Source organism: Chelonoidis abingdonii, chromosome 17, assembly GCF_003597395.2.
Source record: "Chelonoidis abingdonii isolate Lonesome George chromosome 17, CheloAbing_2.0, whole genome shotgun sequence".
NCBI lineage: Eukaryota > Metazoa > Chordata > Testudines > Testudinidae > Chelonoidis > Chelonoidis abingdonii.
In genome coordinates this window covers 21,873,098-21,887,259 of record NC_133785.1, presented here as the reverse complement: position 1 = coordinate 21,887,259, position 14,162 = coordinate 21,873,098, and the positions used below count along the sequence as shown (strand labels likewise).

The 14,162-nt window shown below is 39.8% G+C and overlaps 1 protein-coding gene across 12 annotated transcripts in view; it reads right to left on the bottom strand.

The window, feature by feature from the left end:
* NR2C2 (nuclear receptor subfamily 2 group C member 2) overlaps nucleotides 1-14,162 on the bottom strand; it is a 63,440-nt gene that overhangs the window by 16,721 nt on the left and 32,557 nt on the right. For 11 of the 12 annotated variants that reach the window (XM_075073197.1, XM_032784272.2, XM_075073196.1 and 8 more), the window contains 8 exons: nucleotides 13,795-13,897; nucleotides 12,130-12,309; nucleotides 9,310-9,457; nucleotides 7,436-7,529; nucleotides 6,279-6,412; nucleotides 4,550-4,727; nucleotides 3,361-3,482; nucleotides 2,750-2,889 (listed from right to left, as the gene is read on the bottom strand). In XM_075073197.1, the coding sequence (XP_074929298.1) occupies nucleotides 2,750-2,889; nucleotides 3,361-3,482; nucleotides 4,550-4,727; nucleotides 6,279-6,412; nucleotides 7,436-7,529; nucleotides 9,310-9,457; nucleotides 12,130-12,309; nucleotides 13,795-13,897 (1,099 nt within the window). Of the gene's footprint in view, nucleotides 1-1,309; nucleotides 1,399-2,749; nucleotides 2,890-3,360; nucleotides 3,483-4,549; nucleotides 4,728-6,278; nucleotides 6,413-7,435; nucleotides 7,530-9,309; nucleotides 9,458-12,129; nucleotides 12,310-13,794; nucleotides 13,898-14,162 lie in introns of all 12 variants that reach the window. The other variant, XM_032784279.2, reaches the window with a different exon arrangement.

The window sequence follows — 14,162 nt, the reverse complement described above, 5'->3', positions numbered from 1 at the left end:
ATGTCAGAACCTTGGAGTAACATAACATGACCTTATATAGAGCCAAATCCTCTTCTCAGTGCAAATCCCAAGTAACAAGGCTAGGTACTGAGTATGTCTGGAAGGGTCAGGGCTGACAAAATTCTTTTTACTCAGGCTCTGGAATGGTAATGCCATTTTATGGCTCCTGCAGCTGCTGTAACCTGCAACCCCTTGCAGGGCAGTAACCTAATCCTTCATCTTCAAGCCCCACTCCACTCTCAGATGCAGAGAAAACCTGAAGGGCACACTCTTCAGGGAATGCAGGGTATTCAAGCCCCCCTTCATGGCCTCTTCACATCATGCCCGTCTCCCTGTGCACTAAAGCAGGGATTCTCAACTTCTTTCTTTCTGAGGCCCCCACAACATGATATAAAAACTTCACGGCCCACCTGTGCCACAACAACTGGTTTTCTGCATATAAAAGCCAAGGCTGGTGGTAGTGGGGTAGCAAGCAGGGCAATTGCCTGGGGCCCCATGGCACAGGGCCCTGGTAAAGCTAAGTTGCTCAGGCTTTGGCTTCAGCTCCAGGTGGCAGGGTTCGGGGTCCTGGGCTTCAGCCCCATGCAGTAGAGCTTAGGTTTTCTGCCCTGGGCCCCAGCGAGTCTAATGCTGGCCCTGCTTGGAGGACCCCCAGAAACCTGCTCGTGCCCTCCCAGGGGGCCCTGGACCCCTGCTTGAGAACCACTCCAGTAGAGCTGCTCCTGTAGACAGTTTGTAAGCTATGGCTGTCATTTTATTATTAAGAAATTAAATTGACAGAATTTAAAAATCATATGACAGATTCTGCGCTCAGCTTCCAAGAGGCACCCATGGAAGGCACAGCCCACAGCCTCAGGAGCTGCTCTAATTTACAGCAGCTACTTCAGAGCTGCAACTGCAGTTGACCTCTGCAGCTCCTGTATCCTCCTCATGGATGTGAGGGAGGGAAGGGGAAAAAAAAATGTCCAGTGAACACAGTCACAGATCCTTTGGTTTTGCTTCTCTATCATCCCCTCAAAATCCCATGATGTGCTGGGATCTAATATAGAGCACACAGAATCCTGACCCCTTTGTGTGTTGCCCTCACATTAACAGTGGAATTACATCAGTTCCATTGTATCTAAAGGCTCTTCACACCATGGAAGAATTCTTCCAAGAAAAATCATGATTATTAATGAGGGTAAATCATTTGAGGTTTGCCTATCCTTAACTGTGACTATTTTTACAGTCACCTGGAAATTTAAACTGTTTTCATGGTTTGGTATTTACTCAGTCTACGTAGATTTTAAAAATGTATTTATCTTTGTACCTTCATCCTGGTACTAATCCTTGCTAGTTTCATGACATATGTAGTATTCTGTAATTTTCTGGCTACATATACGTCTTGTTCTTCTACTTCTGTAAGTAAAGATAAATTGTATTTGCAGACTTCAGGCTGTCACTACTGATTTTTTTTTCTACAGACAAAATAATTTCCCACATTTATAAAAAAAGAAAAAGTTACCCATATCAATCATATTAATTTGCATAATCCTCCCTGTAAAAAAAGCCAGTTGTACCAGATCATCCTCCATTCTAGAGATAAAAATTAGCAGGTTAACACCGAATCAAAAAAGATACCTATCTTCTTAAAGACGGAAGAGGCAGTTTGTTTTGAGCTTTTTTACATAACTTAGTGACACAGCCATTAATTAAATATTTATATTTTGGTAGTGTGATATACTTGCAGTAATTATTGTGCAATGGTGTGTGTGTGTGTGTGTGTGTGTGTGAGTGTGTGAGAGAGAGAGAGAGAGAGAGAGAGAGAGAATGTTTCATCACCTCCAGCAAAGAAAAATACCCACATGAAATTCTAGGATGGGAGGAAAATTCTATGGTATGCACTCTACAGTGCTTCCTTTGAATTCTTTTGTTGGGTGGGCAGGATTTCAGCCCATATCTTGAGAAATCTGCTGGACGCAGAAGACCATCTATGCTAAAACCCTGTATCAGCACACTCCAGTACCCTTCTAAGCTTCCTGGACTCCTGTTCTGCCTCTGCACTGCCAGGGACCCCGAATGGGGGCTTTGTTTGGAACTCTCCATAAGAGCAGTTCACAGAAAAGTTAATGTAGCTTTGAGATGCATCAGCTTTTTTTGTAGACTCTCAGATGGATAAAAGGGAGGAAGGAGAGATACTGTGTATGTCCCCTCTAGCCTGGGCCCCACCCCATGCATTGATCTCTAGGGCTATGACTTTACTACCACAGTAAGTCGACCTACACTATGCAACTCCACCTACATGAATAACGCAGCTGGAGTCGACATATCTTAGGTCGAGTTACTGCAGGGTCTACACTGCACGGGGTTGACAGGAGAAACTCTCCAGTCCGGCCGATCGTCTGGGGTAGAGTACAGGGGTTGACTGGAGAATGATGTGCTGTCGATTTGGCATGTCTTCACTAGATCCACTAAATCGACTGCCGGTGGATCGATCTCAGAGCGTGGATTCCGGCTGTAGTGTAGATGTAGCCTAGAACTATGGAGAGTTCTTTGTGAAGTCAGTAAGATTGACTCATACATCCTGTTGAGGAATACTGGAGGGTTCCTTCCTTCTGTGTTTGGATCTCAGGGGGAACAATACCTGTTCCTCCTTGGAATATACTTTGTGAAAAAAAATGTACAGACACAAGTTTTTAACTCTTTACTGCTGAAAGTAGCACATGCCTGCCTAACATGCACCTAATACCTAGCATGACCTAACACGTACCTTCCTGTATGCTGTTCTGCAGGTGGTTGACGATAGCTGCTAGGATAGTAGATAGACTCATCACCTGGGCACACTGTGCTAGGCCTAAGGTAAATAGCTCATTCCAGCAGGCACGAACTAGGCTTGTGTTACAGTCCTGTCTATAAAGACACAAATCAAACAATTCTAGCGAGTATTAAACTCATGTTGGTATTATCCTATAGGTCTGACATGTGTAAAATTATGGTTATAAATTCTAGTAACCGTAGTAACAAGCAGATATTGACAAATAACAGAAATTAGAAAAAAACAGCAACAACAGTGCTTGGGGCTGGATGCATTGTCTATGAGAAACGATCTATGCTAAGTTATATGTCCAAAAATAAGTCGCTTGCTTTTGACTCAATTTCACAATACAGCCTCATGACCCACTATAATGCCAAGTATTATCATCATCAGTCATCTTGTTTTTCATATTCTTCAAAATGTAGAAAAATGCTATATAGTCTCTATACATTTTAAACAATTTATTATAAACTAATTAATTAACTTTATCTTTTAAAAATCAACACAGTTGCAAAATGTTCAGCTTAATACTTAAATAATGACTCAATAGAAAAATATTCACTAACCCAAGTGCTTGAAAAGCGGGGATGGATCTAGCCCAGTGCATTGAGAGGAAAAGCAGTCGTGATGCTGACTCACAGATGTAATGTACATTAAGGTACTCTGGCATTGGACTAGGCATTGTTAGCTGCACGGAAATAAGAGTACAGTATAGTCTGTACAGGTCAGACATAAATCAATGTTTATTATGAACGAAATAAACTTGAATAAAAACATGCAATCTGCATTCAGAAACGTTTGCTGAAAATTGCCATTTATCATGGAGTTAGATTAGTAAAACTTCACCATATAACTCAGTAGTAGTGGTAAGAAGAATAGGCTGGGAATGGGGAGGTGTGAAAGGAATAATATGGGAAACCAAATGGGATGGTTACTGTAAAAGTACTTTAATATTAATTCAACAACACTTATCCCTGAATTTTCATTACTACGTGCAGCATCGTTAGCTTCACAATTACTATAAGATGGATGAGAATCAGATCTTAAACTAAGTGCAATTCTTTAAAATTACAACTTATTATTCTGGAAAAGCCATGCCATATGAATCTACCCTTGCAAAAAACACAATTTTACTTGAAGTACACAGATTAGCTTTCCTTTACATTGCTTATTTTGCTATCTTGATGCACTTTGCCAGCAAGAAGGAACATCCTTACTGGTTTCTCCCATACAATATATCTAAAAGATGTGCTTGCTCAAATTCACTTGAAGATACAGCTGCTTCTAGGTGCAATCCTTTCTGCAATTCCATAACAACAGTTTGCCAAATAATGACCATCAAGAACATAGTTGTAATCCTTAAAAAATGGCCCAAATTTCAACGTCCTTGATGTGAGGATACCTCAGCCAACCAAAGTCGAGAGTTCAAAATATTTAGTAACAATGTATATGAATTACACATTTGATATTATTTGTTATATTTAACACTGTAAGTGATTCACAGTAGCACTGTATGTTAATCTAAAACAAACATCATCCCACTGTCAACTAACAGGTCCCAAGGATAGTGCATATGCAGTGCTCCAGGATACAGAGTGCAAGGGAAATGTGGAAATATTTTATTATGTCCTTAACAACAATAGCTAGTATACTAGACAGTACTGACTATGGTAAAATACAACGATAAAGAAAAACACAATACTAAAATTATTCCAAGTTATGTCTTTGCCAAAAGATATTTGACAAAGCACCCACCTTAAATGTGACATGTGTATCTGTAAGCAGGGGTCCTTCCACTTCAATGATTGGTGTTGACTGATCTCTGCTGATTACGTGAATATTCCCTCCTCCTGTAGGATCCATCCCATCTGCCAAGTTCTGAGCTACTGTGCCATCTGTGGTATTAAGTGCTTTGGCTAAAGTATCAAATGCCCTGCAAATAAATGAAGGAATAATACAAGTTTATTTTCTTATAACCATTAACAAATTTGGAGTAGAGGGCAAATCAAACACTACAAGTTTTTCCATCTGGAAGATAAGCCAGAAACTTTTTTGGCACAGATTCTGGGCCAGATTCTCCAATACACTCTGTTCTTTTGCTCTGCTCAGGCAGTGTGAAGGGGCCAGGTAGGTTCTGGCCATATATGTCTGATGGAAAATTCCCTTGCAGAGAGGAATTCTCCCCTGGCATAAGCCCTGCACCAACTGCTCTTTCTTATTCTAGTAACGGTGGCTCCTGCACTGCTCACCCACCTTCCTCTTTCTTACCTTGAGGCTTCATTACAAGGATCCTCCACTGGCATAAGGTCTCTTGGGGATGTTAGGGGAATGGCATATATTTAAGCAGTCCCTAGGCTTCTTTCTAACTAAAACTGCAGCTAGGCCAGTGCAAAATCAGGAAAATGCAACCAGCTCCTTGAGGTTACCCCACAACTCCACTCCCATAATGACCGGAGCTCAGACTTTGAGGAGAATTGAGCCCATTTCATACTCATATTCACATTATGGTATTTCATAATGCTGTTATGCAACTATTTTCCAAGCAATCTGTTTACACATTAACTACTTATTCCATGGGACCCAGATTTAAGAAGTATAAAGGTGGTATCAGCAGAAGCAGCCAGGTGCTCTGCACTTTTAAAAATCAGTTAGTTTTTATTTTTAAAAATCTTAACCTAGGAACCTACATGGAAAAGAAGGGATAGAACTGCTTTAAAATCCAACTTTTTCCTGTTTTCATACATTAGCATTACATATTACCATTTTTGAGGGAAAAAAAACAATTAAAAAAATGGAGCTGCAAGATTTTACTTCCCTGTTTCCTGATTTTGAAATAAACAAGAAATTGAGATAACTTTGGAGATCTGGGCTTCAAATTCTGCCTTGGATTGCCATAAAAGACAAGGTTTGTTGATGTCAACCTAATCCCAATTTTTTCCACATTACAAATCACATTGTCAGCCTTGTGTTAAGGAAAATTTAAGAGTAAATCTGGAGACATTAAAGGCCAGGACTGACGTTCATGACAATTGTGTGGGAGAAGCTTGCACACCATCTGGCTGTACTATACTATACTTGACACAGCACTGTAGCTATTATTTCCTTACTTTCACAAACACTAAACAAACATGCACACTCAAAGTCAAAAACTGAAACAACATAAAACTGTTATCGATTTTCAGCATTTTTGAAGGAAAGATATTTTTGTGTAACAATGCAGTTATCTTTTCCTGTAACTTATTAAATATCAAATACAGCCCTGCTTTATTATACTGCATTTGTTACTAAATAGGGGAGAGCATCTATAACAGTAAAGTGAATGAAAAGAGTTCTTCAGAGTAGCAGAAGTTCAGGTCAATAGCAGCAGCCAAACATGGACCATTAACAAAATTATACAGTGAGTTAAAAAGGTCATTACTAGTGTGGCATGAACCTATAATGTATAGGTTCGCCTTCCAAATAAGCTGCCAAAGTAAATTCGTACCGAGTGATCTCGCTTGCAGATTGATCCTCTTGTTGGATTTCAGAAGTATCTCCATTATTAAGTGACTCGCTGAGGCTGGCAAGAGATGTTACAACATTTGCCAGTGTTCCTAAAGCACCCTGACTTGTCTCAGCCTACAAAGAAAGAAACTATATTAATGGATCAAAATTATATATAGTTAGGTGAAATGCTGTATGTAATGTAATCACTTCATAATTATTAAATCCTCTGTATCTCCTTCTTCTGTTCTCACATAGGTTTCACTTCCTCCTGAATATCCACAGTGAAGGACAGTGGTTGACATTTGGCTAAGGATGATCATTAAATTCTCCAAAACCTTCTCTCCTGACTTTTGGTGTTTTTTTTTGTGATGGATCAACTACAGGGTTATCAACCTAAATTCATGCATAATTATATCTGGGGAAAAAAAGTATGTCCCCCTGAATCAGGTATGTTGAAGATGGAAAAGATCTTCTAGATCAGTGGTTCCCAAACTAGGGCCACCGCTTGTTCAGGGAAAGCCCCTGGAGGGCTGGGCTGGTTTGTTTACCTGCTGTGTCCAGAGGTTCAGCTGATTGCGGCTCCCACTGGCTGCGGTTTGCTGCTCCAGGCCAATGGGGGCTGCAGGAAGGGCAGCCAGCACTTCCCTCGGCCTGCCCCGCTTCCTGCAGCCCCCATTGGACTGGAGTGGCAAACTGCGGCCAGTGGGAGCTGCGATCGGCTTTCCCTGAACAAGTGGCAGCCCTAGTTTGAGAACCACTGTTCTACATCATCCATTCTATCTCTCCCAAAACATAGGATTTGTTTCAGCACACAGTGGTATTATCACCTCAAACTACATGTCACAGAAAGGCAACAACTTCAGGGCTGACTGCAGAGCCTCCCCACTCCATCTTCCTCCTCAGGGGACAATAATCCGTGAGTGAATCTCCACAGACAGAGCCACTAGACCCACCCTCCTTTCCACTTGTGGCACTGTGGAGGTCTCTCCAATTTCTAATGCCCTCTACCCCTTTGCAGTAGGACAGCAACCGTTTGGCCGAGGTAAGGACATTTTGTGACTGCAAAGGGGTCAGAAAGATTTCTTTTTAAAAATATACCCAAAATAATTTAGTAAATAAAATGTAAGATTTGTAATGAAATGAATGGAATATTACCTTGGACTCTGTAGCTAGCAGGACTGTACCATCATCCCGTATCAATGGCTGCTGAATATTCACAAGCATTCCTGGATCAAGAAGACCTGTTGACCTGTTCAGACATATAAAGAATCTAAGAATGAACCTATTTCAGTACAGTATAATGAGGATTACTCTTATTGGGCTTTCCGTTTTGTGATGTTGAGAATTTATCCATCAGAATTTGGTCCTGCTGAAAACTATTTCCAAAAATTTGTATCCTGGAAGAAACTGCACTTTAACTGGAGGGTTGGTGATTTTGCCACTACAAATGAATGCCTTTTTTTCTTTTGCTAAAGTGCTGGTGATTTCTCAACCTGATTTTCCTCTCATTAGTTTTTCGATTTGATTTCTTCTGTCATGCTGGCAGGTGTCGTCTTCTTTATTACAACCAGTACGCCATTATTAGCTATGTAAATTTGCATGGAACTTTCCAGAGGATCATGCCTCAAGTAAATGGCATTCCAAGTGAGACAGGGCAAAGACACATCAGATGAATAAGTGAGGTAAAGAAAGAACAATGTTTACATAAAACCACATATCCCAATTTTACTTAAACTTTGTCCTTCTCTTTCTATGCCCCTTGTCTAATGTTCTTTCTCCCTTTTCCATACCTAACTTAGGGCTTGATCTGTGAAGTGCTTTGTAGTCAATAAGTATAATTATGATGTATTTGTTATTTATACAGCATGATAGGTTTGCATGGCACAATATAGATCAGGGGTAGGCAACCTATGGCACCGGTGCCGAAGGTGGCATGCAAGCTGATTTTCAGTGGCACTCACACTGCCTGAGTCCTGGCCACTGGTCCGGAGGGCTCTGCATTTTATTTAATGTTAAATGAAGCTTCTTAAACATTTTAAAAACCTTATTTACTTTACACACAACAATAGTTTAGTTATATATTATAGACTTATAGAAAGAGATCTTCTAAGAACCTTAAAATGTATTAATGGCACGCAAAACCTTAAATTAGAGTGAATGAATAAAGACTCGGCATACCACTTCTGAAAGGTTGCCAACCCCTCATATAGATGAATAATGCATGACAGATTCAGGCCTCAGGGAGTTTATCATCTCAGGGCCTGGCACTGAAATGGTAAACTCCCTGAGGCAGGAACTTGTCATGCATTATTCAACTGTGTTATGTCATGGAAATGTATGGTTCTATATAAATAACAAATACATGATATTAATAATAATACCTATTGATTATAATGTGGTTATTAGAGTTGTGAAGGAGAACATATCTTGCATGTGGCACAGAAAAAAAATATAAAAGAGCAAAATATGTTTGACCGCCGTATTTATCAGACACTTAGTTTCACACATAACACAAATGCAAATATTTAGCAGCAAATTTTCAAAGGGGTTTCCAGTCCAGCCTTCCAAACTGCTATGGCATTTTTTTTTAAGTCATTGTATAGGCGCATCAAATATTCAGACTCCTAAATGCCTCAATTCTTATTGCAAATACTATCTGCACATGTTAATTGTGCTCTAGAACACACAAAACTTGTACCAGAAAAAATTGTGCTGACAATGGTGTCTACTTTTGAAAATACGGCCTCTAAATTAGATAGCTATTTTCTATCTATGTAGTATCTATATAGTATTCATTACTATTGTATCCAAATGTATTTCCATGCCCATTTGTTTGGAGATGTCTGAACACTCAAAGAATAACCACCATCATGTAAGAAGGAAACTTCCATTCTAGAATTTAAAAAGAGGCCATACTTTTGGGGCCTGATCCTACATCCCCCTGGAGTCCATTGTTTATAAAACTGACTCCACAAGACTCTAGTCTAAAGGCATCTTAAACAGACCCCATTTTACACCTAAAAACTTACCGGGCACCATCTTTATCTGCTACAAATGTTGGTGTTGCTATGAGAGGGCTTCTTAAGTCTTTCCTGATATAGATTTTTTCAGTTGAAGCTGCACAGTTGGTTGGTTTCTCCCGTTGCACATCAAAGGGCTTTCTTTCACTCTGAACCGCTTCATCAGAATAGAAAAATGCAGATTTGAAAGGAAATAATTCATCCAAAAACTAAAGTAAAGGAAAATCTTAAAGCAGGATTTCAGTTTGCATGAAATGTGTTGGTTCATTTCAGTTCAATGCAATATTGGAAATTCAGTATGATAACTGAAGAGACATAGGCCTCAGTGTTGCAATGCACTTAATCACATGTTTATTAAATAAGAAATCAATGGGACTAATCATAGTCTTAAGTGTTTTGTGGGATTGGGGTGAGAGCTTGCTACTGCATTGCGTTTAAACAAGTTAAGCATTCAGGAAGAAACGTTTTCACACTACGATTTTGAGGAAAGGAATATGTAGATTTTAGACCAATGATATTTCTTGAACATTTTATTTAAAAAATCAATGCTAAAATTCATAGTAGGCAGATTAAGAGGAAATGTTTGCACTGCTATATGGCAGAAAAACATTTACTGTCTAGGAACAGTGGATCTGTAAATGATTTAAAGATAATGCACACATCTAGCCAGTTAAGATGGTCTAGTGGGCTCCTAAAAAAATCTCTCCAGGATTAAAAATACCCCCCTTTTAAAGTGTAGGGAAAAAGGCTTATTGTTCAAGGTTCTAAAAGGGATATGGATGACTCTCAAGCAAAAGAATCAGAAAACGACATTAATGTTGTGATTTTAAAGAAAATGAAAATTATTCCCCTGTAATATTGGGTCATCATAGTTGAGTGGACTCTACATGGGACTGGCAGCCAGGAACTCCTGCCACTAATTTGCAGTGTGGCATTGGGCAAGTCATTTAACTACATGGTGCTCACTTGAAACATTTTCTCAAAACCTGGGATATTAAAACTAATATTCTTCACAAGGGTATCGTAAGAATTAATGTTTGTACAACACTATATATACAGATAGTGCACAATATAAAATATAAAGCATTATATAAGTACAGAGCATTACTCTAGTATTATTGTACCAGTCATACATTCATACAGCAATCAGCTATAAAGCAGTTCTTCTTCGTGGCCTCATGAATCTAACTTTCCTCCACCTAGCCTTCCTACCTTAACAAAAATAAAATTTAGAAATAAAAAAAAAATTCCCCACTGACTGGGGACAGAAAGAAAATTATCCTAATGTTTGTTAGCAATCATAAGGCCCAGAAACTAGGTTATGAACATGATATAAATACTGTACCTTGTATAGAAAGGATTTGCTGTACTGTTTATTAACATTGGATTAAGTTCAAATGATTGCCAGTGCAAATAATTCATACTTATTAACCAGAAGCCTGATCCAGTGTTCACTGAAATCAATGGGAGTCTTTTCAACTGATCGTAATGGACCCTGGATCAACCTCTAGAAATGCAGCAGCATCTGCAGTTTGCCACTAAAAGTGGCATTGGGACATTTTAAACTGACAGCTCAAAAGAGCCCTACAGCTGGCACAGCTGGCCATCGGAGGCCCATCCCAAGGTAGAAGGATCCTGTTATGGTGTATAGCTAGCATAATAGCTTCTCTGCCACCAATGTCTGGCATTGCCAGTGATAGAGGGCATTGCCAGTGATAAGGCAGTGGCTGGTGCTCTTCTGTGCCCCAGAGATCCCAGATGGTATAACAGCCCTTTAGGCCCACTGGTAGGCAGAGAAATTCAGAGCAGTTTTCAGACTGTTCTAATTTACATGGAGGGGGAGACTGGCACACAACTAGCCCAGAACCAAGAGAACACAAAGATGTCTTAACGACATCTTTGTACCTCCCTCTTAAGCTGCATTGTATACTCTTTGATGACAGGCTTTGACTCCAGGTACTTTAGAGTTAAATAATATTCACAATAATCCCAAACTTGTAAAGAAGGTATTGGAATAAGATTTGCAATGAATATAAAATGTAGCTTTATGTCTTTTCTTTTAATAAAACAAATCTGGGGTAAGTACAGTGTTATGCAATAGTATGCCACAAAGGTAGAGAACATTGCACCTCATCTCACAGAACATAATATGCCTTATTTAATGGGAAATCTGCACCAAGTGCGATTTATGGTACATTATTCTATAACAGGAGAAATAAACCTCAAATCTGACAGCAAAACAAATCTATCCATACACAAGAAGTTATTCTAAAATGAGGCCAGAGAGTTTCAGAAGGGAACAGTACATCATCTAGTCTGACCTCCTATATATCACAAGCCACCAACACCACCCAACATTCACACACTAAACTCAACAACCAAAACTAGACCAAAACATTACAACCCACAGGAAACTACACAAACATGTGCCACAGGCAGAAAATAGGAGTGTCATTCTTCATTACAAACACTGTACTTGTAAAATGCACTAAAAGTGAAGCTCTATATATCCCTTCTTAGGGGATGTGATATAATATCACATGTAAGAGATTGATTTCAAAGTTATTCATCGCTGTAGCTTGAACTTCCTCTACAAAAGTAACCAAATAACAGGTTTAGAAAAGAAAAATGTGAAGCAGACATTTGGGAAGACAAAAACTCTAACAAAGATACTTCTTGATCTGTATTCAAGAGAGTATTGCAGATATCTTAGAACTTGGTGTTTCACATGGACAGAGATAGAAAACTGAAAATATATTTAACTGTACCGATCATCTACATATTTATTACTTGGTAGACAAGGTATCAGTTTGGGTAGTGAACACTCACATTCCATTTTCATGCCCATCTCTAGGCATTTCTTAAGCCTACAAAACTGGCAACGATTCCGATGGTGTTTATTGATGATACAGTCCTGGTTGCTACGACAACTGTAGGTCAAATTCTTCCTTACACTTCTTTTAAAGAAACCTTTGCATCCCTCGCAACTGACAGCACCATAATGACGACCTAAAGGAAAAGGGAATGCATGTGCAGCTCAGTTACCACAAGGAAATTATTTACATTTTTAATACCAACATTTTATTTATAGCAGAAAGAGCCTATTGACAAATCACACCTTGATTTGTTTTATATTCCTGGTTATTCCTCATATCTGCAGGCACTGATGGTGAAAGCACTATTCTAGTCTGATGTCATAGTTTTGTTTTGCGTTTCTTTCAGGAGATCCTCCAGGATCAGCCCATTTCCCACCATCTGCGAAGAGTATGCATAATTGCAACACCCACTTCAGCCCAGGACTAATGGTTCCTCTTGGAGTCCATCAGAGTAGCTACATAATTGCTAATGAAGTCACATGCATGGATACAAAATATATAAAGGATATTACATGCAAAAACAACATTAACATTAGAATTGCAAGTCAATCACTCAAAACATAGGAAATTCCAGAATAAACGTTGTCTAGGCGACATTAATTCAGACCCTTTTGCATATGCATTATGATACTGCCTTTAATTACATGATCACATACAACTTTTTTCACAGGACCCCACCTCATTTAGTGCGTTGAATGGATGGAAAGTGCTCACCGACAGTTGAGCAAACTCCCTGCACTGTACTCTCAGCTCAAGCTTGCCCAGGAAATGAAAGAGCACTGGACCCCAAACTTACTCTCGGGGACAGGAGTGTGTGCTCAGGCCTAATGTTTGGAGCCATGAAGGTAGCCAGACCTGGAGGTTAGACTGGAGCCAAGCTGGAGTCAAGGCTCAGGATTACAGGATTCACTGAGGCCATAGTTAAGAGCAGAGCTGATGGTCAGTGACAGGAATCAAAAGCCGAATGCTAGAGCCAATGGGTGAGCCAGAGATGTGGTCAGGAAGCCAGGGGTGCCAAGGATGGAGAAGGGCAGGGGCTGAAGCAGTCACAACAACAGGCTGGGTAGGAAGCAGGAACATGTGCAACTGTGGACATGGAACATGCTGAGCACCCAGCGAGCTCTGTTGCTGTGTTAAATAATAGGTAGCTACTCCCCTGGACCAATCAAGAAGTGCAATCAATCATGCAGCTTCCCCACTCCCCTACTCCACTAAGATCAGCTGTGTCTAGTGTGTTGCTAAGACACTGACCATGCTGCAGCTGGCTCCCTGACACTTGCACTCTTCACATTGTGTTGTTGCTAGTGGGTCAGAAGTGAACGTTTTCTTGCCAGTATTGGAGTTCAGACTAGTATTGGTTCAAGGAGGGTTTAACTAGTGTGATACCAAGCACAGCTTGCCATAATTGAGGTCAAGTATCATGTCATTTAACTTACTTGTTCATAATTATGTTCAAACCACAAGTATACCAGCCATAGGAGGTTATAGCCAACACATTTCTGTACTGTACATTCATCCTCTTTTCACCGAGTCTCAATTGCTATTCTCACTATACATAAACACATCGTCACTCCATCTTTACTAGTAACATGTCTGTTACAAGAGTATATTTGCTTACCTGACGCTTTATCTCCACAAACAACACAATATTCTACTACTTGTGGTCGCTGGACATCAGCTTTACCCAACAAACGTTCCACTGAAGCAGAGTCTGTCACAATCTAAAACAAAATGCCAGAACAGTTAAGGTGTTGCTTTGATATATCACATCAAATCAAGCTCTAAAGAGATTTCATATTCACATCAACTGATTGGCTAAGCATTGCTAACTCTTGCAGGTTAGCACTTGCAATAGAAGTTGTAAATCTTTTGTAAATCCCATTAGGCCCCTAAATACCTTTATAAATTTAGTCTGGAAGCCTGGTTTAGGCAGAGGCCTGTTGCAGTTTGGAAAGACAGAATCCAGTCTGAGAGTTTAGCTTAGGC